Source organism: Heterocephalus glaber, unplaced genomic scaffold, assembly GCF_053883595.1.
Source record: "Heterocephalus glaber isolate CG9 unplaced genomic scaffold, H.glaber_assembly_v1.0 deba00000676, whole genome shotgun sequence".
Classification (NCBI taxonomy): Eukaryota; Metazoa; Chordata; class Mammalia; order Rodentia; family Bathyergidae; genus Heterocephalus; species Heterocephalus glaber.
Window position 1 is genome coordinate 524484 of NW_028258156.1, and position 27244 is coordinate 551727.

Genomic DNA, 27244 nt, shown 5'->3' on the forward strand with positions numbered 1-27244 from the left:
GGAGAAGGTGGGTTCTGGAAGGAGCCTGTAGGTAGGAGCTCCATCCCACCCAGAGAGCCAAAGCATTGGATAAACACAGGGGCGGGAAGACAGCTGGGGTGTCAGGCCACACTCAATGCCTGGGAATATTTAAGAAAATGAAATACACGAAATGCATCATTATAGCCAATCAAAGAAATAAACTGGAATCTGATAGAGGTTTCTTTGAAAATGAAATTCTAGGCATTGAGATCCCCAATATGTTCATTTAAAGGGTAGGAGAAAAATTGGAGGTAGGTGAAGGGGCAAATAATAGATTATTTCAATTCCAGGAGAGATTATGTTGAAGAAAAACCCAAAACCAGTATTTTTAATGTCAAAACAAAGAAGATCGTGGATAACAATTGGATGATAGGAATTAGTATAATTTTGGCTCCAAATGTGCCTTTTTTATAAGTATAAAGAACACCAGAAGGAGAAGGCATAAAAGGCATTTTCCTGAAAGTATATTAACATATTCTGTGAGTGTGTGTGTGTGTGTGTGTGTGTGTGCACAGTGCCATTTCCATGGCAATGGGGGGGGGGTGCCTTGCCATGAAACAGTCTTCTTAGATTCAGACACACTTATGAAGATCCACGTACAGAAAGCGGTGGGGAAGATTATTTGAAACCAAAAGAAAAATTATTCTAATCTTTTCTGAGATGAGTCAGCCCATCATCTCTGCCACACACACACACCCTGCCATGCCCATATGCTGGACCTGTCTGCTGCTTCAAACTGAGCTTCAGACATATTTTTTTCAGATAGCACCATTTCCCCAGGTTCCACCTAAGAATGGTGTCAGTCACTGCTGTTGTTTACTACATCTCTAGGGTTTTCTCGACCTCTAAGGACAGTGATCTCAGTATCATTGATCCTGAAAATAAATTCATAGGCTGTTATTAAAATGTTATGACTGAAAAAAAATGTTATGACTGATGTGTGTGTGTGTGTGTGTGTGTGTGGTAAGGGAAAGAAAACAAAGAATCTGCAGAGTTTTTAAACATGTTAGAAATTTGACAATATACCCAAGGTTCTTATAGGCCCAGTCCTTAATCTGTGATAGCTACTTGCTTTTGAGATGGTTAAGAAATAAGGAAGCTTTAGTTTTCATACCTCCAACTTAATTCTTGGACAATTCTTTCCCTTTCTTCCTTTCTCATTTTGGGGTAGAGATAGAGTTCAATAGAGTGATAAATGTCCCTTTTGCCTTCAGTGAGCAAGTAGATTTCTGAGATTCTATTCATTCAGGGGTGATATACGATTTCTGGCAGTGGATCCTTATTGAACTTTTATTATTTCTATAATTCTTATAAAAATTATAACTTTGCTTACTTATTTCATTATGTTACCTTTTAGTGGCTAGATCTTCCAAAAACAGTAATCCTGATAATTAGAATGTTTCAACTGCTTAAATTTATTTTGAAATACTTAAACATGTATTCATAGTAAACTATTATCAGATGTTTTCTTAACCACAAATCTGATGTTGGCTGCACAATTTGCACCCAGGCAAATAGGAGGATAGAGATCTTTGAAAACTCAGGACATAATCCAGTATCAGAATCCACTTTTTAAGAATGAGCTCCATTAAAGAGAAGGCTCCCTTGATAGAAGACTACTCAGCATGCAGGAGGCAGATTTCCATTCAACTGTGAACATTAACAGTGGGGTCACCTCAGTAAGGAACAGTGTCTGGCTGAATTAAAGGACTGCTACCTGTGTACACAAAGGTGAATGAGACAAATAGCAGAGTGCTGGCACATAAGGGTCCATCAGTAAATATGGTTAATGCTCATCTCCTGCCCACACACATCCACAGTAAAAGATCAAATAGTGATCCAATCAGTCTGCACAGTGAAACACTGCTGGTGCTGTACCCAGAGACCATAAAACCCACTAAGCCAAGGATGGCTGTTTCTTCGTGCCGGATAACTCATCTTCCTTTCTCAAGACAAAGGTGTTAATTCAGTTCATCTGGCCAATTTTATTTTCCAAATTAATATTTTAGAGATGGAGTCTATAAGAAAAGAGCTAATCTTTGGTTTCTCATAATCACAAGGTGTCCATAGCCTGAGGGAACAGGAATAATTAAATAATATCTGCATGATGTTGCTTCCTTTTGTCCTTTTATTTACATTTCCTATGGATTAAAATGGAGTTCAGATTGGAAAACAAAGAAGCAATGGTTTCTGAAATACAGCTATTCTGTTTATGGAGTATACTCCCTACACAGTCATGGGGGTGAAGTTGTAAGTGATGTGGCTGTGCTAGTGAGGCTTGCTTTATTTGCATGAAGGTATTGGATTTAATGTGGTGAATGTAAGACCGAGGGCCTTACCAAATGCTCCGAGGAGCTGAGTGCAACGAAGAACACCCGGGAAGGAACACACCGGACAAGTTGGAAAGTAAAACAGACCTTAGTCTGGCCAGACAGCACTCTCAAAGCAAAGTAGCTTAGAGAGGCGACTAGCCCAGAGTCCGAGGCTCTTTTTATAGGAGGGTGCAGGGGAAGTTGACAGGGGAAATTTGCAGAAGTGGAACAAAGGTTAGTGGTCAGCTGACACGTACTGATGGTCAGCAGATGTTTGTAGATTGTTCTATAGATAGCGGTGTCCGGAACATCAGTTTCGAACAAAGAGTTGAGTAATTTACGTTGGGACCTTATGGCTGATACAGATCTTATCTAGTGTCCCGGAACTAACATGCATCTTTATCTATTTACTCACATTCAATCACAGTTGGGGCTAGGGGAGTTTTATGATTACAGAGTTATGCAGTCCCACAGTGAACAATAAAATCAAGAAACATATTGTTTTCTAACTGCCATGCTTTCTCTTGGGTCTTTCTAGGTATAGTTCAGTCCTATGCAGTTTTCCAGTATTTTCAATCACTATTCATAAGTTCCTATGTTGCATTCTTTGTGAGAACAGCTTTCTTGACACCAAGGTTCAGTTGGTTTCCCAACTGGGTAGACCTGCAAGTGGCTGTATGTTCAAAACACATGTAGCACTAACTGCTTCTTCGCCACCTCCACTACCACAGCCTGGCCTGAGGCAACGTCATCTCTTATGGGGTCAATGCAGTCGCTTCCCAACTGGCCTCTCTGCCTCCATCCTTGCCCTTTTATTGTCCATTTTCAAAACAGCAGCCAGAGTGGTTCTTTAAACACAGATGTTGGAGGCAGATATTCCTCTGCTCAGAGCCCTGCCAGGACTCTCTGTCACACCCAGAGGCAAAGGCAAAGAGTTTGGTTTCTGCTTCTGTTTTTGCAATACTGGGAATTGAACACAGGGCTTTGTGCATGCTATCCAAGTGGTCTAACCTGAGCTACATCCCCAGCCCTTTTACTTTTTTTTTTTTTTTTTTTTTTTTGGTTCTGGAGGTGGAACTTGGGACCTTGTGCTTTTGAGGCAGGCAGCAGAACCACTGAGCTAAATCCCTGGCCCCGTTTAACATTTTTTTTTTTATAATTTTGACACAGGTTCTAAATTGCCCAGGCTGGCCTTGAAACTGCAGTCATCCTGCCTCAGCTGGATGGATAGCTGGGATTATAGGCATACACCACTACGCCCACCGAAAGTCCAAGTCTTCACAATGGCCTAGGTAGGAGGACACCCAGGACCTGGTTCCACATCACACTGTGACCTCATCTGTTGCTTTCCACTCACTGACATGGCCACCCTGCCTTCTTGATGTTCTTTGAACATGCTAGGCATTGCCTGTTCCTTCTGCCCAAAATGCTTCTTCCTGTAACAGTAGCATGGTTACTTCCTTCATGTCCTCCAACTTCTGTGTTTGAATGTTACCTCCTTAAGGAGACCTCACCTTATTTAAAAGTGTATCTTGTGCTGGGGGTGTAGCCCAGTGGTAGAACACTTGCTTAGCATTTATGAGGCCATCCCCAGCGCGCACACATACACACACACACACACACACACACACACCCCCTGTGTATCCTATCTTCCTACTTTCCCCCAGCACTCCTGGTCTCTTCACTGTGGCCCTAAGGCTTCTTTTTGTCACAGAGCATTGTCACTTTCTAATCTACCTTATCGATTCCTACCTGCCCAGTGGAAGGTAAGTACTGGAGGCAGAGAGCTTTTTCTCCCTGATGTACTCCAAGCACAAAGCAGGGTCTGGCATATAGGGGATGCCCAGAAAATACTGAAATAGTCACTGAATGAACCAGTGCATTCTCAGGGTCTAGAGCTACCACAGGCACACAGTAGGCACTTAGTGCCTGTTGTATGTCTGTCCCTGGGGGTTGAAGAGGCCCAAGTTTCAGCATAGAGAGAACCCAGGCTGCACAGCCTGGTGATTAACTGGACTGCAAGCTTTGGAGTCTTGGCTCCACTATGTCCTCCTGGTATGACTTAGGCAATTTACTTAACCTCTCTGAGCCTCAGTTTTCTGATCTGCAACTTGGAGATAATTAAACATGGTAAATTGGATAATAAGCCTGGTTATTGCTCAATAAAAGTGAGCAGTTTTGTTTGTTCATTTGTTTGGGGGCTTTTGTCGTTACTGTGTGATTTTGCTTTTTGTTTTTTGCAGTACTGGGGGTAGAACCCGGGGCCTTCCCAATGAGCTACATCTGAAGTTGTTTTATCAATTTGTTTTGAGACAGTGTCACTAAGTCACTAAGTTGCCCAGGCTGGCTTTAAACTTGCAATCTTCTTGTCTCACCCTCCCAGAGGGCTGGGATTATAGGAGCAATTATTATTCTTATGAGATCATATTCTTTTGCATCCCTTTTGAAGGAAATAATTTCCACATCCTTTTATACCCCTTGAGCTTGCTGGGAGACAAAACCATACATCATAAGAAAGACACTTTGTTAACCATACACTACTTTATGATTATGATTCTTTGGAGTCCTCCCTAATATCTAGTCCCATACTGGACTATGAAAAAGCCCTCTGAGCAATATTGTCTGAAGATGCTGGAAAGTCTCACGTTGTGGCTCTAACTAATAACTGGAGTCTCTTCCAAGACAGCCATTTCCATGACATCCTAGAGGAGGAGGAGGGCTATAGCTCTATTTCAAAGCTCCCCTCCTTTTCTTCCCTCTGTCTCCTCAGGCTGTCAGAGCTTTTGCTAAGAGGGAACACACAACCATACTGCTGCAAGTGAAATCTGCAGTCTGCACTATTGGATTGGTTTTGCACGTGGTCTGTTACTATGTTCAAAGCATTAAAGAATCTGCAAGTGGATTATCTACAGAGCTTCTCTCTTCACAGAGCTGCAGTTCGGCCTCTTCACTTTCTCTCTCTTGCTTCTCACGAAGACCCTTTGTTTGCTGCCAGCATCTGCCTACACTGGGTACTAACTTGACCTGGCATGATTCTCCCTATCCCTAGAAGAAACAGCCCACACCTACATGCCAGGATGAACTAAGATTGCTGAGCAAAGCTAGCAACCTTTCTCTGAAGTGGTGTCACATGCAGACAGAAAAATAAATGTGCTTTTTCTTCTTGGATGATAAGAAGTCATCTTTCAGACAGACTTTTGACACAGGGAGAATTGAGGTGTGATTCCCTTTGAGTATTTCTCAGCAGAGAAAACAGCACCTAATTGGACCAAGAGAGAAAGGAGCCAGCAGCTGCTCTCATGATTATTTAAACACCCAGCCACCATCAAAAACACTTCATTGTCTCATTACAAGTGAAATCTGGTTGCCATAACACTTTCTACTGGCTTCCCCTCTATGTAAATTGGGGAGAAGAAAAAAACTCAAAAGGCACCAGAACCCATTTCGTTTCTAAATTTATTGTTTGCATATAGACATCAGCAGCCTGAAACAATCTGAGCAAAGTATGTCAAACTGACAACACTGTGTTTCCCTATTATTCTCTCTGAAAACATCATTTTTAACACATCCGCAAAGGCAAGCAGGATTCCATGGTATAGGTACTTCAGGAAGAGACAAGCAGAGTGGTAGTTAAATTGTGGGCATTGAATATTAAGGAAAATGATTTCTGGGAGAATTCAGTTTGTTTTTTTTTTATTCTTTTATTGGTACATTTTAGGTAAACAATACATTTACATATATCATTGGGTGCTTGTACCTGTTCATGATGTATCTTGGTTCTTATTTTTTTCCCCATTACCTGTGTGCCCTTCACCCCCTCCACCCTTCCCTATTTACAAAGACTTTGTTTCCATTTTTTCCTTTTCTCATAATTTTTCCTTTCCCTTCTTTCCTTTCCCCTTCCCCTCCCAGGACCCCTACACCTTTGGACATTTTCCTATTTCAAATTATCAGTTATTTGTTTTAATCATTTTAATCCTTATTTACACTTTCAGTTTCTCACACTAGAGAAACTACTCAGTATTTACACATGTGTCCTATTTATTTCACTTTAGAGGATGGCCTCAATATGCCTCCATTGAGCTATAAATGTCTCTAGTTTCTCATTCTTTATGGCTGAATAGTACTCCATTTTATTAAAAAACCACATCTTCTTCATCCAGTTTCCAGTTGATGGGCACTTGGGCTATTTCTAAGCTTTAGCTATTACAAACTGTGCCACTATATCAGTTTTTATTTTTTAAAAATGATTTTAAAAATTCATCAACTTGGAAAAATTTTGTTCTAACACCCTTTGCTGACAGTTGTTTGTGGTGGGGGATGAGTATTACATAACACTTTTTACAGCAGGTTAGTTTTCCCAACATTTCGGCCTTGTGTACCTCATGTAACACTCCCAGGCAGCCTGTGAGGGAGGCAAGGGCAGTTCTCTCCACTAGAGATGGAGCAGCTGCGTCTCAGAAAGCTGGGGACTCTGATTATTCCTCAGCATGCCCACCCTGATCGTTCACCTGATGAACCACATTCCTCCTCATCTTTCCAAGCCTGGATGAAACAGCTCCCCTTTTCTGTAGTGTTTTCTGGTCCTTTTGGTTGCTACTCCCCACAGTCTGTGATGATGTATAATGTCCTTTAGGTCACCGAAGGAGCCAAAAATAGCCCCTCTCTGTCCTGACCAAATTCTAAACTTATTTGAGAAATAAGTAAAAAAATCCAGCAGGCAGTGCCCCAAATATACCTTTTATTACTGATAATAAATAAATGAAGTTGGACGATGTAACTGAGTGGGAGGCCAAATGGCCAAGCCCTCCCTACCCACTGGTGGGCATTGTGGTTGTGCAGGCTCTCTGCAGAGCCAGAGGAGGGCAGGAGCACTGAAGGCCAGCTTCTGGCCCCGGGACACTCCTGAGAAGAAAGGCCCTGCCAAGCAGCACATAGCAGCTGTTCCCCAAGCTGGCCAAGGGTCAACTCACCCTTGAGTACAGAGGCCAGAACAGGCCAGAGTGTCCTGGAGAGGACACCTCTCCTAGAGGGCAGCAGAGAAGAGGAAGGTACCCCCTTCACAGGGACCTAACTCAGGCTCACCCTGTGGGCTCCAGCTCAGAACCCCAGATGGAGAGGCACCCATACTCCCACAGGAGCTAGCTGGGTCCCTCTGTGCCACTCTGTGCTCCGCGTGGACACTTGCTATGTGCTTTCAGTGTCTCACAACCCCCGAGTGCAGGAACCATTTCTCTAGTATCACCCAGCACAAGCCTGGCTCAAGACAGGGCCCCATCATTGCTTGTTGAATGTACCTGTAACATGGTGACCCAAGCAGGGTTACCAGAAAACAGGGCCAGAGCTCAGAACTCTTAACTCCCTGGCCTGCTGCTGTTTGTGCCCTGCACTGTGTTGTGGTCACTATGCTATGAAAACCTGCATCCCCTCTGCCCCTAACCCCACATTCCACAATGGAAAGGGGAAGATCTGTAACACTAATAATAACTAATATTCACAAGGGTTACTATCTGGTGGTCTCCCCAGTGGACATACACACATAGTTCCATGGGTAAAGAAACTCACTAAGAAGTTTAGGAGTCAGGTATGGTATCATGCGACTGTAGATCTATAATTGCAGCTACTTGGGAGCCTAAGGCAAGAGGATCACTTGAGTCCAGGAGTTCAAGGCCGGAGTGTCTCAAAAAAAGGGAATGTGGGGCTGGGGATTTAGCTCAGTGGCACCACACCTGCCTCGCAAGCACAAGGTCCTGAGTTTGATCCCTGGTATCAAAAAAATAAAAAGGGAATGTGGTGCTAGGCCAGACATGATGTCACACACATGGAATCCTAAGTATTCAAGAGGCTAAATCACTGGGTGTGGTGGTGCACGCCTGTAATCCCAGCACTCGGAGGCTGAGCCAGGAGGATCACCTTGAGTGCGAGGGCAGCCTGAGCTACACAGTGAGTTCAAAACCAGCTTGAACTACACAATGAGACCCCGTCTCAAAGTACTGAAACAAAGAAAGAAAGAAACAATCAAGAGGCTAAGTCAAGTTTGAAGCCAGCTTTGGCAACTTCAGAAGACTTGTTTTTTTTTTTTTTGAGATGGGGTCTCACTAAGTAGTCAGTGCTGACCTTAAACTCACTAGATAGCCCAGACTGGTCTCAAACTTGCGATCCTTTTGCCTCAGCCTCCTAAGTGTGGGGATTACAGGCATGCACATTTCCCTAACATAGTGAACAAATAATCATTTCAGGGTGTGTTAAGTACTGTGAAAAAAAAAGCATGCTGAGAGGTAAGTGGGTGATGACCTTGAAGGTGGGTCCCTGGAGAGCTCAAAGTCACATGGTCAATAAGTATATGAAGAGGAAATGCCATGTACTCAGAATCTAGATGGGCAAGGGGTGCACTATGCCAAGATCTGAGTAAGGCGTTTTATTTTCTTAATAAAAAACTGTTTGGTTTTTTGAGACAAGGTCTCCCTATGTAGTTTAAGCTGGCTTTGAATTCTGGCCTCCAACTCCAGAATCACTTAGACCACTCCCAGGTGACTGGGGATGGACCCTGTAGCAAAGCAGGTGCCTCCTGGTAATCTGGGATGGCCGGAGAAGGCAGAGTGCAGCCAGGGAGAAGGACCCCATCTAGTGGGCAAGGGGGGAGCAGCAGCCATAGCCGTGAGGGACCCTAAGAGAAGCAGCAGAGGAGACCAGAGGAGAGCTGTTGCGGTGTTGTGGGGTAGTTCCTTTAAAAATGGCTCACCAAACAATAGTATTCCTGGTCCTTCTTGTCTCAAACAAAGAAATGAATGAGACAAGCCAAAAATGGTGCCAAAAGTTTGCTTGAAAATGAGGCGGGAAGTGGTAAGGGAAGAACCAGCTCTTTGGAGCAAATTTGGGCCAAAGAGAGAAAAGAGAAAAAAAGAGCAAAAATAAAAGTACAACTTGGGTCTAGGGAACTCTTCCTGGAGTCTGGTCTTTGTTATGCTGTCCACATCTCCTGGGAGGTCACCAGAAGTTCTACATAAGGGGTCCTGAAAATCGCCTGGCTCCACCCTTGGATTTTGAAATTGACAGGTCCCCCCCACTTCTTCAGCCAGTTTTGTCACACCCTACCTCCTATATCAGCTATAGAGGCCCACCTGGGTGAGACCCGGTGTCTTCCAGCCCCCTAGATTTATGACCCGCAGCAAACTCTCTACCTATTCTGAATCTCGGAGGATTATATGGTGCAATACCTGGAAAATGCCTAGCACATACTAAGCCCTCCACTAGTGACAGTTCCTTCCCCAGATCTAGAGCAGGAAGGGCCTAGGCCATAACATTTTGCCCCACAATGAATGGAAGGGCTTCTGAGTTTGGGGCCTCACAATGGGCTAGAACTCTGCCTCATTCAGGGTTCTTATCCATGGGGACTCTTCTCCTGTCCCAGAGAAGGACCTGGGACATCGCACTGGAGGGAGCGTCCCCCTGGATTTTGTATTCCTTCACTGGTGTGCTTTAAACACCTAAGCTCCCATAAAACCCAGGGGCTGCCACTGGCCAGCAGTCTGTCCCTCTGCCCACCCCAAAGGCTAGCTCTGCTCCTACTCCATCATATCCAGAGTCATGCATGTGATCATGTGGTTCTTCAAATTTGTTAAACAGATTTGGCAAAAGATGACCTGTTGGGTGAGTTTCACGTACTGTCTGGTGGTCCTCATGATGCTAAGATGAGAGTCCTGATCAATGACCACCATGCTGTTCTTCCCCTCCTGGCCTCTTATGGCTGAACAAGACAGGGAAGGAAGAGGTGAGGGCATAAAATAGTCGAGGAGAGTGAGTGTGGTGGCCCAGGCCAATAAGACAACTGCAAGCCTGAACTCAACCTGGGCAGCCCAGCAACCCAGTGAGACACTGTCTGAAAATTAAAAAAATAAAAAGGGGGCTGGGGCGTGGTTCAGTGGAAGTCTTGAGTTTAATCCCCACCACTGCAAAGAAGAAAGAGAAGGAGAAGGAGAAAAAAGAAGAAAGATGAAAAAGGAGGAAGAGGAGAAGAAAGAAGAGGAGGAAGAGGAAGAAAGAAGAAGAGAAAGAAGGACAAGGGAGAAAAAATAAGAGGGAGAGGGAGAAAGAGAGAGGGGAAGAATCAGGAGGAAGAGGATGGTGGAGGGAGGGGAAGAAGAGGAAGGAGAGGGAAGAGAAGAGAGAGAAGGAGGGAGAGAGAGAGAGAGAGAGAGAGGCTGGACTGGAGAAGGCTTCAGGGAAAGCAGGCCAGGGAAGTCACTGCTACCTTCCTTTGGGATCTTTCCCTTTGACTACCACCTCTGTCTCATCCCTCTCTTTGTCTCATCCATCTGTGCCTTGTTGCTTAGGTTGTCTTCTGCAGATGCCACATAAAGCAGACCATCATGAAACACACTAGCTCTAAGAAACATGCACTGAAGGAGGTAGAGAAGACTTTCCTACAGTTAGAAGGTTGCAAGTGGGCCAAGTCCCCTGGAGAAGCCAAGTTCCTCGGGATGGAGGAGGCCCCCAAGGCGGCTGAGCCTTGTGTGCTGACCAATCCCATGAGCAGGACCCAGTCCCGTGAGCAGGACCCAGACGAGGGCCACTCCCTGCTGCAGGTACCCTGGACGGCTGTCTGGTCAGCGTCCATGATCATGTTCTCTGCCCTGCAGTCCAGCTGGCAAATGTGCCGATGGAAGGTGAGTCCCCTTCCACCTTCCACCCCAGCAGCTGTTTCTTTCTTTCTTCCACTCCCTGGTCCTGTGCTCTTTTGTCACCAGATGCTGAGGATACCGAAGAACCAGGTTTGCCCAGACTTGGCGACCACAGACAACAGGCATTGTTGGTTCTGTGTCCTGAGGAGGGTGAAGGTAGAGGGGGCTGTGGGTGACCAGGGAAAGGCATCTCAAACAGACTTGGGGAGTCCTGCTGGAAGAGGGGTGAAGCTCAGACCTAAAGAAGTCACTTGGTTTAGGGGTATTGTTAGGGGAAGTGGTGGGAAAGGAAGGGGTGTTCCAAGAAGAGAAACAAGGGGTGTGCAGAGCTGGCTCCACATGTGAGGGTTGAAGTGGAGGGGACCTGGCACCAGGGGCCAGTTGGCACCAGGTAGGATAGATGACCAAGTTACGGATTTTGAACTTGACCCTAAGAACAATGGGGAGCCGTGGAAGACATCTGAGGCAAGGAGTGACGTGAATGAATTTTCTGACATTCATACATGGTTAGTAAGAGTGAAAAATGGTGAGCCATTCTACAAAAGAGTATGCCAGCTGGCCACGGTAGCACACACCTGTAATCAAAGTACCCTGAGATGTGGAGGGAGGGGGCTCTCAAACCTGAGCCCAGCCTTAGTATCACAGCAAAAAAACCTGTCTCAAAAAATTTTTTTAAAAAGAATAGGGGTGCTGGCGGGGGGGGTAGCTCAGTGGGAGAGCATCCCAGATTCCAGCCCCTGCATCACCAAAAAAAAAAAAAAAAATTCACCTGGTCGGGGGAGGGTGGGGAGGGTGGTCAAAAGGGGACAAGGGAAGAAACCAGAAGATTCACTGGAGTCTGGTGCATTCCAGGCTAAGAGATAAGGATGCTCTGGGCTCAGGGAAGCATCACTGGGTAGAGCAAGTGAATACATTTGAGCAGTGTTTGAGGGGAGAGTTTTTGGGTCAGTTGGTGGATTGGGTGGAAGTCACAGGGAGAGGGAGAGACAGAGGTCGGCAGGTTGGAGACAGTCACTGGGCCAGAGAATGAAGGAGGAGGAACAGACTTGGGAACAAGGTGATAAGTTTAGGTCCCTGGGGAAAGATGAATTGAGGTAGAACATGTGCATGGAATTGTCCTACAGACAGTGGAATATAAGGATCTAGGGTCAGGAGAGAGCTTCAGGGTAGAGATCAAGTGTCATTTTGTCCTGCATGGTATTACCCTCTCCATGAAACCCTGGGCTGGACTCACAGGTGGGTCAAAACTGGTCCTTGTCTTCCAGGAGTTGGTTTCTAGTGGAGAAAAGTGTCGAGTCCTTGGGACAAATCTGAGTTTGTATGCAACATGGTATAGCCAGGCACACCTGGAATTCCTGCACTCAGGGAGGCTGAGACAGACAGGAGGACTGCAAGCGTGAGCCCAGCCTGGACAACCTAGGGAGAACCTATCTCAAAGTACTAAATAAATAAAAAGGGCTGGAGACTTAATCCCCAGTATTGAGAGAGAGAGAGAGAAAGACAGAGAGAGAGAGAGAGAGAGAGAGAGAGAGAGAGAGAGAGACAAAGAGAGGGGCACACTAGAGCAAACACCAGGGTAGAGAAGATGAATGTCTCATGCAGGCAGAAAAGGCTTGCTGGAGGAGAAGGTGCCTGAGGTGGCCTGAAGGAAGAGGTGGCATTAGCAGAGCCCCCTGTGGATTATCTACTGGTGGTCCCACCTGCTGTGTATATCCTCTTATTCTCTTGCAGTCATCCGTCAGCTCCGCCTCCATTTCCCCCCAAGTGAGGACCTCGTCCCCCCTGGACACACCCGAGGCTGAGCTGCTTCGAGAGGTGTACCTGGTGCTGTGGGCCATTCGGAAGCAACTTAGGCATCTGGCCCACAGGCAGGAGAGGCGCAGAAGGCACCACCACATCAGGGCCAACTCCTCTGCTTTGGCTGAACCAGTGCTGGAACTGAAGCAGGACGCTCGAAGTCCCCTCTAAAGGACCCCCAGATCCTCAGAAAGTCCCTGCCTCACCTTAGCAAAATAAAAATGATAAATGGGCTTGGGATGTAGCCCAGTGCAAAGATCTCGCCCTTGTGCTTCAAAAACTATTTACAGTGGTTTCTTGAGAAAGATCCTACAGCCAAGGCAGCCTGGCTGGAAATGCCTGGCCCAAGGAAGCCCCCACCGCCCTGCCTCTCTGACACTCTCAGATTTAGCTTCAGCCTTGGCTTTGGAGGGAGCCTTGGAGGGGCTCTCGGGCTGCAGGAGATGCAATTGCTTTCCCAGCAGGAAACTGTCCCAGCAGGGACTTTAGTCCCTCAGCCACCTTGGTTTGGTGCAGGCACTTGTTATGACCAGAGCCCGGCTGGGGAGGCCAGATGATCAGCAGGAGGCAGGGGAGTCCAGCCTGCACCAAAGGACCAAGTGCCGGCGGGAGGCCATGGTGATTTGGAGGGAGGTCAGGTGGGGCAGCAAGAGGAAAGACCCTGGAGCCACAAGATGCAAGGATTTAGACATCTTCTGTCCAAACCTGGGAAGGTGCAGAAGTGTCTCCCAAGAAAAAGCAGTGGTATTTCACCAGACAGCAAAATTTGGGGACTTGAGAGTTCACGGGGTGGGAGGTGGCAGAGGCCAAGGGGCAGCAGATTCCTAGGGAAGAGGAGGGGAGGGGAGGAGGAGAATGGAGAGGACCAAAGAGCAGGAGAGGGCAGAGAAGAGAATGGAAGGGAAGGGGAGGGAATAGGAGAGGAAGAGAGGAGAGGTGGGGTAAGAGGAAGGGAGGGCAGGGGAGGCTGCTGAGCTGGCTGGGTGGCACCCAGGCCATTACCTGTGAGCTACACAACCAGGTGCAGCAGGGAGAAGCCAGAGGGACGGCTTCCTGGAAGCCCTCAGTTCACCCCTCTGCAGCTCTGAGGCCCCATTGTGGGGATCAGGGCAGCCTTTCTGGAGCAGACACCCCCATACCTATCCCATGATGCAGCTTTGCTGTCCTGAGCCTTTATTTTCTTCAGTGCTGAAGACTGAACCCAGACTGAGTCTGCCAAGCCACCAAGGCAACCGGACTGGGCTTAAACCTGCGCCCCTCCTGCCCCAGCCCCCCAGAGTGCGGGCGTTGTAGGTGTGCACCACCCCACCTCACACCACCTTAATTTATAAAGTGTGCTTTATCACAGGTATGTGCGTATAGAGTCAAGCACAGTATATATAGGGAACTCTGTGATTTCAGGTCCTCACTGGGCTCTTGGAACTGGAAAATGTTCCCTGTAGAAAGGGGAGATTACTCCATCCTACCTCATATATGGTTCACTGTCACTGTTTTCATTTTAAATACAAATAAAAATTCTCCAAAGTTGCACACAGTTGAAGTAACTCAGTACCAATAATCACACATCTCTGTACTTCTTGTGTAAGGAGAATATTTATTTAAGCTACCCTTAATTGGTATTCTGTTACTTGCAGCTAAATAGAACCCTAATTTTTACAGAAAAAGCGCCATTTTGAGTGGCTCTACTTTCCATATATCTGAGAGTTATACTTAGTTTCTGTACATATTTTAATTGATTTTTCCTGTCTTCTCAGAATTCTGAATATAATTTAATATATTGTTATATAGTAGTATAATTTACTATATATTAGGAGACATGACACTCAAGTATCTGCCATTCTCAGCCCCTTCTGAGGATCACCAGAGTAGTTCTTTATCACAGGTTCCCATGCTTTGGGCCAGGTGACTGGGTCTCTCGCTGAAGCTAGGTTGACTCCAGCATTCAACACTTGACCCAAAGCAGCCGCCCATAGATCTACAGGCCAGTCAGAGCTGTGAGAGCTCAGCCCAGCAAGGGCACTGCACGGATACATGCTGACTGGCCCACCTGTGAGTCAGAAGCTGAGTGAGCCCAAGAGAATGCAGAAGCCGAGAGGCAAAACAAGTCATGCAGGATCCAGAAAATCTGCCTATGCAGAGGTGTAGTTTGTCCAGTGCTGAAGAGAATGGTCTGGAGAAATGGTGAAAGGAGAGAGCACTGGGGACTGGTACCTGAGGAGGTGAGCGAGGTTTCCATATAGGGTGTGTTAAAACAGAACAAGAAAGGACCACAAAGCACAACCAAGCCTGCAAAGGAGGTAGTCAGAGTAAGAAGTGGGTGATGGTGCAGGGCACAGTGCAAAAACAGACAAGTGTGTGCATGTGCAGAAGGACTGGCAGTGAAGACTTGTGAGAAATTAAGTATTCAGGGTCTTGACAGCTAGATGAATATAAAGTGGAATCCTTGCAGTAGGTAGTTCAGACCTACTAAAGGGGCTAGAGTTTTGGGTGCAGGTGCCCACCTGGGTGATGATATAAAAGCAACGTAGAGATGGAGAGGGCTGGGGTTAGCTCAGTGGTAGAACACTTGCCTGGAATGCACGGGGGCCTGGGTTGATCCTCAGCACCATACAAAGAATAAATAAATAAATAGAAGAAATCATCCTGGGGTATTTTAAGTGTTTGAGTGACCCTGGATAATTGTTCAGTTTGAAGAGCTGAAGGGAGGGAATAGTCAAAACTGATGCCAAAATTTTAAGCTCAGAGGTGTACTGGTATCTGTCACGGAGTAGAAGTCTAAGGGAGCTGGTAGGAGAAATGAAGGGGCTGTTTCCTTCTTCCTTGCTCACTTACTTATTGGGTCCTGTATGGTGGCCAGGACAGACAAACACCATGAATGCAGTGGAGGCCTGGGGGACAAGGACAGGCATCTGTCTTGCCCACATCCCTGGGGTTCTTAGCCAACTGGACAAGACAGGAACTTCCACCAGGCTTCTAATGGCTGCTGGGTCTTGCAGTGCCAGCTCTGGCTGGAATGAGACAGATGTTAGTCTCAGCTAGTCCAAGAGGATACCTCAGAAGCCCCTTACCTGACGTGCATTCCTCATTCTCTTGCTGACAAGTGGGTGCTGTCAACACACAGGCAGACAGCTGAGTTATTAAATGCAAACTGACCCATCTTGGGAAAAGAGGATGAGGGCAAACAAACCCTACCCCCATGTTCCTTGCCATGGAGCCCCTCCTTCTTCTGAGAAGCCAGAGACCACATCCTTGCTCTCTGTAATTTGAACCTAAGGTCTTGTGCTTGAAAGGAAACCATTCTACCACTGAGCTTTGTCCCAGGCCCTCAGACAACTTTAAAATACAGGACCCACAAACAGCATCAAGTTGTGAGGCCCCAGGAAAGGCAATTGTTGTGCAGCTGTTCACTCTACTGGGGTGTGAGAAGCCATATTTCCTCCGAGTACCTGCATTGGGAGTTCTGTGGCCAGGCAGTCCTGGGTAAGCTGACTCTGTCCTCAAAACACAACCAGGCACTTGAGTTTCAAACTGGCTTGGATTTTGGAGCACAGGTCAACAGTTGCCTGTAGGTTCTATATAATTTTGAATCTGGCACGAAACCCTCATTATAATCAGTTCATTTAGGGACATTTGTCTTTTCACTGCTCCCAGGCATTCTGGAAATCCTAAGTGGACCCTTATAACATGTAGCATAGTAAGCAGTTGTTCAGGGGAAAGATTGTGTGCAAGCAGAACCACATCAGGCTGGGTGTGGTGGCGCACATCTATAATCCCAGCACTTAGGAGGCTGAGGCAGGAGGATTGCTGTGAGTTTGAGGCCAGCCTGGGTTACACAGTTGGTTCGATTCTAGTCTGAATTACAAAGTGAGACCCTGTTTCAACTCCCCACCACCACTACCACTGCCCTGCCAAAAAATGCACAGAACTACATCAAACTCCCAGCTTTGCTTCTACCAGTTACTCTGACCCTGGAAAAATTAACCTATGTAATTCTCAGTTTCTTTGTCAGTAAAATGGGGATAGTAACACCTAGTCCAGAACAGTGTTGTGATAAATTAAAGAGGCTGTATTAGTTATCTATCACTGCATAACAAATTACTCCCAAAATGTAGTGGCTTAAAGAACAATCAACCTGAGCTATCTCACAGATTCTGAAGGCTGGGAATTAGCTGGGTGTTTCTGGTTCAGGATCTCAAGGGAAAGTTTGCAGATGTTTGCCAGGGCCACGGTCATGTGAAGGCTATAAGGCTGCTCACTCTGTGGCTGTGCTGGTGCAGGTTCTGGGTGGGAGACTTCTGTTTCTGTCCTTGTGGGTCTCTCACAGGATTGCTAGTGTCTCCAAGCATGGTGACTGGCCTCCCCCACAGTGGTCCACCAGAGCGTCTGAGTCAGAAGTAGCAGTGGTTGTGTGATGTGGCTTCAGAAGTCACACATCACCACTTCCACTGTATTCCGTCTGTCAGGGAGGTCCATCCTAATTTAAAATGAAAGGGGACTCTACAAGAGCACCAGCTTCTGGAAGCCAGGATCATCAGTGGCTGCGCTGGAGGCTGGCACCCACAATGGGTCACACAGCCCCTAGCTAAATGGCAGCTGTTAATAGGGTTATCATTAGAATCTACCTCTTACCATTCCTTTTCCTTCGCTCTAAAATTGCCTATCATGCTTTTCTACTCTCAGATCTAGTGGTCTCCCAGTCCGTGGTAATGACCTCACAGGGTGAATGAAGTGACTTAAGGGTGTATTTTGAGAGTGGCTTCCTCTGTGTCTTTCCCTGGGTGTGTAATGAGGATCCATCACTGCTCCTTGCTGGCTTTTCTGATGGGTTGGATGCTGCAGTTAGTGGGGCCTGCAGGACCTAAGAAATTGCTGCTGTGAGAAAGATGCTAACTTGCAGTTTGTGGCCAGCTCCACTAGGCAGAGGAGAGAATAGGTCACGCCTGTGACAACAGCAGGGACTGTGCCAGAAATGGAAATGTGCTATTAAGGAGCCCCTAACCGTGCCCTTCTCTTCTCATGCAGTGTTTGTCTGCACCGGTCCCAAGCACCTGGCTAGTTGTAAGCCATTGTCATGGTGACCTTCCCTACACTGTCGCAGCAGATGCTGCATGTTTGATGAGACTCAGGTTGGCTCATGACAGGATGGCAGAGGACATCTCAGTGGCAGAAGCCACCAGTTGTTCCTAATTTCAGTTCTCGCCTCTTCCTTCCATAGAAGGAGAATGTCTGATTATTAGCAGAGAACAAGGCATTCCAGCCTTGGCTGACAATTTACCAGCCTTGGCTGACAAAGTTTTGGCCAATGGGACATAAGTGGAGGTGGTATGTGCAATTGGTGGAGATGGAGTGTGTCTTTCTTCTCTTTCTTCTTCCTGCTAGCTGGAATGTTGATATAATGTCCAGAGTTCCAGGAGCCATTTGGACCATGAGGTCACCTTGGGGATGGAAGCTACCTGTGGAAGAGCAGAAAGACAGAAGAAATCAGAGTCCTTACCTGCTATAGTTTGTATTTGGTGTGTTCCCCCAAAGGCCTCCTGTTACCAGCCTGTGGCACTATTGAAAAGTGGTAGGATCTCTAAGAGGATGGGCCTTCTGGGAGGAAGTTAGGACCCTGGGGGTGTGCATTGAAGAGAATATGGAGACCCTGATCTTGCTCTCTCTTTTTTCCTCCCTGGTTGCCATGAGGTAAACAAGCCTCCTCTGACAGATAGTCTTTCCACTATGATACACCATGTTGCAATAGGGCCAACCATGGACTACACCTCTGGACCATGAGCCAAAATAAACCTTTCCTCCTTTTAAGTTGATTCCCTTAATAGAAAGTGTTAGCAATAGAAAGCTAACACTCTGTCAGCACAGGATTCTATTCCTACCCTGGGCTACCTGCCTCTACATTTCCTGAAAATTAGAAAGAAATAGATTTTTAATTTTTAAGTCACTCTTATTTTGTTTTCTTTAGGCTACTTTTATAACAAACCTTGTCTGAATTGCATAGTTTCCTATTACTGTGGCTGTAATTCCAGGTCTTGCACATGACCTACCACCGAAATGTGAATCTAGGAATAAATTTTTAAAGGTATAATTGCCAGGTTAAAATTTTTGTACAATCCTAAGAGTTTGGGTACAAATCTAAGTTAACTTCCAATGGTTAGACAAATTTAGTTTCCCTCTAGCAGGCTGACTACTTTCCTTGAACTATTGCTTTTTAATAAAAGACTTTGACAGCACTCCCATAACACTGTGAATCACCTACACCTCTGCACCAGTCATTTTTCAGACTAGTTCCCTTCTCAGTGGAAAGAGCAGAGCTCCAGACAGGCAGGAGTCTGACAAAGGACGGGCAGCCGGGCCAAGTTTGGCAGCAGCAGCCCTCACCAAGGATGCTCCTAGGGAAGACCTGCCTGCCTCCCACAGGGCTTTTGGAAGCTTGGGGAGCGCCCCCTGCATGCTCTGCACTGGCAGAACTCTGGGTCCAGTCCAGGCCCCCTGAACTTGTTCTACAGAACTAATCAGGGTGCCTCCCTTTCTCCAGCCTTACCTTTCCACTTTTTCTTCTCTTCTTCATTCTTTGACATCCGATTATTTGCAAAAAGACAATAACTTAATTGGATTTTCTATTTTTATCTCTCTGGGCAAGAAATATGGATCAACATCACCATTTGAATGGCTGTTCATTATTATATTGTGGGGATACAATCTGATTTATTTAACAGATAATAAATAATGCCTTGTCTCGACAGACATGCTGTTGTCTCCAGTTCTTGAATTTTTCACCACTGTGTGTCCCAACACTTCTGTCTTTGCATGCTTGTCCAAGTGGCTCTGTAAATTCTGAGAAGAGGAACTGGGTTAGAGCAGATGCATGTCACCCGGCTTCTCTGAAGAAGGGCTGCCCTGACTTCCTTCAAGAAGGTTTTCAGCAGTGCAGGGTTTGGGAGCAATCAACCCCCACACATTTCTCTCTCTCTGTAGCTGAGAGAGGCAAGTTGCTTTTTGCTCTGCTAGACCCTTCTTTTCTCACATTAAACACACACACACACACACACACACACACACACACACACGCTCCCCACAACTGTTTGGTGTCATAGCTAGGAGCACCAGACCTTCTGTTACAAAGGAGTAAAATTAAAAGTGCTATTAATTCAGTTGGAAATGAAAGGAAAATCAGTGAAATTCAGTTCTGCTGAGTCGTATATTCAGAGCCTCTTGCATATGTTTCTAATTTGTACAGTATATTCATACATAGGCATATACTTTGATTATTTATATAGGGGATGGTGTGTGTTACATATCACCAAAAACTTAAAGTAGGAAAATATTATTCCTTCATTTCAAGGCCTAGGATCCTTATTTTACATATACTAAGAAACAGTAAACATTTATTTTCACATCGCTGAGCTTTATTTATTTATTTACAGTGCTGGGGATGGAACCCAGGACCTCATCCATGTTAGGCCAATTCTGTACCACTGAGCTACAACCCCAGCACTATACTTGATGTTTTTTTGGTAACAGACTTGTACCCTAGAATGAGCATGAGGGAGGGCTATAGTCAGGGGTAGCGGGGAGCCAGCTTTATAATTTATATTTTATAATTTATCAGTTGGTGAATACTGACATCTTACTTCCATGTTAGATCCACACCCTAACACCCCTCACCCTCTAAAAAACCCTTTTGAAATTGTGTGTGTGTGGTACTGCAAATTGAACCAATTCATGCTGATCAAGAACTTTATCACGAAGCTATACCCCTCAGCCCTAGAAATGTCCCTCCAGATACAGAGACTTGGTTACTCTTTACTTTTACTTGGTGTCTGTAGGAGAGATATTAAAGTCATTCTGATTTTATTTGTTTTAACAAATGCTGTTTTACTTTCCGCTTATTAAGGAAAGGAGTCATGCAGGGCTCAGAATGATGAAGCTGTAATCAGATCATCTGGTCTATGCCTCGAGCAGGCTCGGCATTTCCCAACAGTATGTTCCTCTGAGTTTGCTGGTGTGGAGTCAAGCCCCAGAGACATTGACTCACAGTTAAGTAGATCATGCAATTAGGCAAAGGAGAGTCTCTCTCTCTCTCTCTCTCTCTCTCTCTCTCTCTCTCTCTCTCTCTATCTCCTTCTCCCTCTCTCAGTTGCATCTGCAGTGTGCGGCAATATTAATAAAGCTGCTTAGAAGTCAAGCCCCCCTGGCCCCCTGGTAAATGTTCATAAAGAGATAATAAAAGTGAGAAGTCTATTTTAATTTTTAAACACATAGAAAATATGAAACAGTACTGGAATCCCTTCCAGACTTAATAGGTCACTAGATCCCGAGACTCACACATCAGTTGAAAAGGGCAGTTCCTTTGGCAACCTGTGGAGGCCCAGCTCCAACGACAACCAGCTAACCAAGTGTGTGCAGCTAGCCCCATCCGAGTCTCCTCTGCTGGTGGCCGTACCAATGTACACAGGCCACGTGTGCACCCTTCCCATCTACCATGAGAAATCACAGTGGTCAGAACCAGTTGAAGTAGCATGAAAGTATTTTGGAAATATTCAACTCAAGATAGTCTTTATCGCTGCCATGGTTGATTTTAGTCCTTTCAGAAGATAGAAAGGGAAGGGAAGACTGCTTTTATTGAGCTAGCTGTTCCTCTTGGGTAAAGTGCAAAAGTAATCTGTGTGACCAATCTGCATGTAAAACTTCCCTGGGTCTTGTTCTGCCTCTTAAGACTTCCAGGCAAAGAGATTTGATCCCATCCAGGTAACCCATTCCAGAGTTCAAAAGCCCTCATTATCTGGACATCCCTTCAATGTCTATCTTCAGCCCCTTGTTCTGCCAGGTAGATTCATTGTCTCTGATTTAGATCTCAGCAGAGGTAAGGATGATCAGTACCCTGCAGGGCTGTTGAGATTCTTCCCCTGCTATGGCTGTTATCTTCTTTCTCTCTCTAGTGGTGGGGAGGAAAGAATTTACATCACATGCAGTTATAAGGAATGAGAAGAATTTATTTTACAAGCAATTCTAATGATAATGCTGGAGGTAGGAAGCATCTAATGGTAAGATAGAAGGAGACTGAGGACAGGCTTCTAGATACTGGATAGTTAAATGTTGCTACCAACAATGCACCTATGGGGGCTGATCTAACTGCCCAGGAAAGACTGCCCAGAGAATGCAGGGAAATAAAACAAACTTCACTGCCAGAGTTGTAGTCACAGGACTCCAGTTTTTAAAGATCTTCCCCTGTCTCTGGCCCAGCAAGATGAGAGGTCCAGCAATGTTCCGTTTTCCAGAATTTTCCTTTGTAAGGCTTGTGAATGCTCCAGAGGCATTCAACAAACAAGGCTCTGGGTCATATAAGATTACCACCATCTGTGTTCTACATAGAGTAAATTTCAAATATATTGCTCTTCCTTTTGAATCTTTCTCTGACTACATAATGGACTCTGTCAAACATTACTGATACGGAAAAGTTGTAGATAACAATAGATTGAATATTAAGGTAGTTGTAGAAGCAAAATAAGTAATGTGTTCTTTTAAGATTTGGTTTTCCTGCAACTCCTGGTTTAAGGTGAGGATTATCTGACTCTAACCAGTAACTTCATTAACCTAACAAAGTTACCATGCAGGGGTGAATTTACAATGTATATGGCCTATCTTGTGTCTGTGACTTGTAAATAGGAACTGGAATTGTATTTACATATCAAAGAACACTAGGGATGAGATAATGGCTGAAAAGGATATAAAAAGGGAAATGCTGAACAAAGAGGGTGCAGATATTGACCAAACTGGTTTCTGGCATTCTCGTCTGCTCACGAGAAGAAATTTTATTATTTTATCCGAATTCTGTTTCTCTGTGTATTTCTTTCCAAGATTTCTGCAACATTACAAAAGGCCATTGTTTTGGACTAAATTCCCACACTGGGTCCCAACCGGCTAAAATCAAAATGGAGTCACTCATGCTAAAGTTCATGTCACCACACTGAAACTAAGCTGTTTATCTCACCTTCAGAGAAATTAGGCTTAGAGAGAGAGAACAGCGAGATTTCCCTGTTCAACTGGTGGCGTGATGATGAAGTTCCCTCTGCCTTAATCCTTATACAAAAGAAGTAATCTGAAATAACTTTACATTAAGTATCCATTGTTCTGTGTCCCTGGCTCTGCCTTACAAGGAAAATAACTTTGAAATGACCAATCTCATTTCCCTTTGGTGATCCGGAAGTCTGTTTTTGAGGCTTGGTTATGTCTTCTCATTTCCACGGGGGGAGGGTGCTTCTGGTGCCTGCTCGCGACTCAACTTCTCTGCCCTAGGAGCTCGGGATGGCGGTGGCGGGGGGTGGGGGGGTGGGGGTGGGGGTGGTTCCTTCCGGGTGCTGGGACTGGCTCAGCTTCTCTGTCCTAGGAGCATGGGATAGCAGCGGGGGGGGGGGGGGGGTTGCTGGGACTCACCTGCCTGCTTTTTTAAAATTAATTTTGTTGGTACACTTTAGGTATACAATTCATTTACATTTATCATTGGGGGTTTGTACCTGTACATGATATATCTTGGTTCTTATTTTTCTCCCCATTACCTGTGCGCCCTTCACCCCCTCCACCCTTCCCTATTTACATAGATTTCATTTCCATTTTTTTTTTCTTTTCTCATAGTTTTTCCTTTCCCTCTTTCCCTTTTTCCTTCCCCTCCCTTCACTCCTTCATCTTTGGAACTTTTTTCCTATTTCAAAATATCACTTATTCATTTTAATCATTTTAACTCTTGTTTACACTATCAGTTTCTCACACTAGTGAAACTTGGGTATTTGTACATGTGTGTCCTATTTATTTCACTTAAGAGTATGGCCTCGATATGCACCCATTTAGCTATAAATGACTCTAGTTTTTCATTCTTTATGGCTGAGTAGTACTCCATTTTATTAAAAAAAACCCACATTTTCTTTATTCAGTTTCCAGTTGATGGGCACTTGGGCTGCTTCCAAGCTTTAGCTATTACAAACTGTGCCTCTATGAACATGGGTGCACATATATCACTGTGGTATAATTCTTTTAATTCTTTTGGGAAGATCCCCAGCAGGGGAATACCTGGGTCAAAAGGGACCTCTAGTCCTAGTTCTTTGAGGTATCTCCATACTGACTTCCACAGTGGTTGCACCAGTCTACACTTCCACAAGCAACAGAGAAGGGTTCCTTTCTCCCCACAACCCCACCAGCATTTGTTATTGGTCGATTTCTTGACAGCAGCCATTCTTTCTGGAGTGAGGTGGAATCTCAGTGTTGTTTTCATCTGCATCTCTTGAATGACGAATGATGTTGAACATTTTTTCATATATTTGTTTGCTGCTTTTACTTCCTTGTCTGAGAAATGTCTGTTCACTTCAGATGCCCATTTCGGAATTGGGTCTTTGAATTTGGGGGGTCTGATTTTTTTCAGTTCTTTATATATTCTAGATAGTAGTCCTTTGTTTGAGGTACAGCTGCTAAAATTTTTTCCCATATGGTAGGTTGCCTGTCAGCTCAGTTGGTGGTTTCTTTTGCAGTGCAGAAGCTTTTTAATAAGATGAGATCCCAGTTGTTGATTCTTTCTGCTAGTTCCCGTGCTACTGAGGTTTTGTTCATGAAGTCTTTTCCTATGCCAATGTCTTCAAGAGTTCTACCTAACTTATCTCCCAGCAAGTTTAGTGTTTCTGTCTTAATATTTAGATCTTTAATCCACTTTGATCTTAGTTTAGTGTATGGTGATAAGTATGAGTCTAATTTCAATCTTTGGCAGGTTGAAATCCAGTTTTTCCAACACCATTTATTAAATAGGCTATCTTTCCTCCAATGATGGTGGTTGGCTCCTTTGTCAAAGAAGAGGTGGCTGAGCATGTCTGGAGTTGTTTCTGCATCTTCTAATGTATTCCACTGATCCTCAGGTCTGTTCCTTTGCCAGTACCATGCTGATTTTATCACAGTAGCTTTGTAGTATAGTTTCAAGTTGGGGATTGTGATACCCCCAGCCATGTCTCTGTTGCCTAGAAATGCTTTAGCTATTCTAGGTCTCTTATGGTTCCAAATGAATTTTTGGATTGTTTTCTCTAGTTCTGTGAAGTATATTGTTGGAATTTCAATTGGAATTGCATTGAATCTATATAGCAGTTTTGGAAGTATGGCCATTTTCACTATATTGGTTCTTCCTACCCAGGAGCAAGGGTAGTCTTTCTATTTTCTTGTATCCTCTTTGATCTCTTTTTTTAGAGTGCTGTAGTTTTCAGTGTAGAGGTCTTTTGCTTCCTTTGTTAGATTGAGTCCTAGATATTTCATTTTTTTGGATGCTATTATAAAAGGAATTGTTTCCCGAATTTCTCTCTCAGTGAGTCTGTTATTTGTGTACAAGAAGGCTATTGTTTTTTCAGTGTTGACCTTGTATCCACCTACTCTACTGAATCTGTCAATTAAGTCTAGAAGTCTTTTGGTGGAGTTTTTTGGGTCTTCTATGTAAAGTATCATATCATCAGCAAATAATGACAGTTTAACTTCTTCTTTTCCTATCTTTATTCCTTTTATTTCTTTCTCTTTTCTAATTGCTGTGGCTAATGTTTCCAGAACTATATTGAACAGGAGTGGTGATAGTGGGCATCCTTGTCTTGTTCCTGATTTTAGCATGAAAGTTTTCAGTTTTTGACCATTTAGTATGATGTTGGGTGTTGGTTTTTACATAGAGAGCCTTAACCAGGTTAAGATAAAGACCTTCTATTCCAATTTTCTGTAGGGTTTTTATCATGAATGGGTGGTGGATTTTGTTGAATGCTTTTTCTGCATCTATTGAGATGATCATATGGTTTTTGTCCTTGACTCTGTTAATATGGTGTATTACATTTATTGATTTATGAATGTTGAACCATCCTTGCATCCCTGGGATAAATCTGACTTGGTCAGGGTGTATGATCTTCTTGATGACCCTCTGTATTCTGATTGCCAGTATCTTGTTGAGGATTTTTGCATCTATGTTCATTAGGGAGATTGGCTTGTAGTTCTGTTTTTGGGTTGGGTCTTTCCCTGGTTCTGGAATCAAAGTAACACTTGCTTCCAGGAATGAATTTGGAAGTATTGCTTCCCTTTCAATTTCCTTGATGAGTTTAAAGAGTAATGGCATTAGTTCTTCTTTAAATGTCTTGTAAAATTCAGCAATGAAGCCATCTGGACCTGGGCTCTTCTTTGTTGGTAAATTTTTTATTACATTTTCAATTTCACTCATTGTAATTGGGGTGTTTAGAATTTCTGTATCTTCTTCATTTAATTTTGGCAATTCGTATGTATCTAGGAATCTGCCCATTTCTTCTGTTTTTTCTATTTTATTGGAGTAGAGGTTCTCGAAGTAGGTATTGATGATCTTCTGGATTTCTGTTGGATCTGTTGTGACTTTACCTTTTTCATTCTTAATTGCATGTATTTGTGCCTTTTCTTTCCTTTTTTTAATAAGGTTGGCTAAAGGTTTATCAATTTTATTTCTTTCAAAAAACCAACTCTTTGATTCATTGATTTTTTTGTATTGTTCTCTTAGTCTCCGTTGCATTGATTTCTGCCCTAATCTTTATAATTTCCTCTCTTGTACAAGCTTTGGATTCATTATGCTCTTCTTTTTCTAGGAGCCTGAGGTTCTGCATTAGGTTATTTATCTGAGTTTTCTCTGTTTTCCTAATATGGGCATTCACTGCTATGAATTTCCCATGTAGAACTGCTTTCATTGTGTCCCATGGATTCCTGTATGTTGTACTGGCATTATCATTTACTTGTAGAAACTGTTTAATTTCTTCTTTAATTACTTCTGTGACCCATTGGTTGTTTAAGAGGGTGTTATTCAGTTTCCATGAATTTGTTGGGGTTTTGTGGTTTTTTATGTTATTGATCTCCAATTTTATTGCACTATGGTCTGGTAATATACAGGGAGTAACTTCAATTCTTTTACATGTACTTAGATATGTCCTATGAGCTAGCATGTGGTCTATTCTGGAGAATGACTCGTGTGCAGCTGAAAAGAATGTGTATTCTGATTTTGTGGGGTGGAATGCTCTGTAAACATCTATTAAGTCCATTTGTTCAATAGCTTGGTTGAGTTCTAGAATTTCCTTGTTAACTTTTTGTCTAGATGATCTGTCTATTTGTGATAGTGGGGTATTGAGGTCCCCCACTACAATTGTGTTAGTGTTTATTTGGTTTTTCATGTCTATTAATATTTGTTTTGTATAGTTAGGGGCATTTGTATTTGGTGCATATATATTTAGGATTATCATCTCTTCCTCTTGGATTGTTCCCTTCACAAGGATGTAGTTACCATCTTTGTCTCTCTTAATTAGTTTTGGTTTGAAATCTACTTTGTCTGCAAATAAGATTGCTACCCCTGCTTTCTTCTGGGTTCCTGTGGCATGGAGAACTGTTTTTCATCCTTTTACTTTTAGTCTATAAGTTTCTTTT

General features: G+C 44.3%; 1 protein-coding gene across 7 annotated transcripts in view; it reads left to right on the forward strand.

Moving 5' to 3' along the window:
- Positions 1-13062, forward strand: part of Spacdr (sperm acrosome developmental regulator) — a 41307-nt gene extending 28245 nt beyond the window's left edge. For 4 of the 7 annotated variants that reach the window (XM_087206575.1, XM_087206577.1, XM_013070256.3 and 1 more), the window contains 4 exons: positions 3504-3625; positions 10667-10999; positions 11081-11170; positions 12746-13062. In XM_087206575.1, the coding sequence (XP_087062701.1) occupies positions 10703-10999; positions 11081-11170; positions 12746-12982 (624 nt within the window). In that variant the 5' untranslated portion in view covers positions 3504-3625; positions 10667-10702 and the 3' untranslated portion in view covers positions 12983-13062. Of the gene's footprint in view, positions 1-3503; positions 3626-9702; positions 9984-10666; positions 11000-11080; positions 11171-12745 lie in introns of those variants that run through there. The other 3 variants (XM_013070255.3, XM_021254067.2, XM_004839483.3) reach the window with 3 other exon arrangements.
- Positions 13063-27244: the final 14182 nt, after the last annotated feature.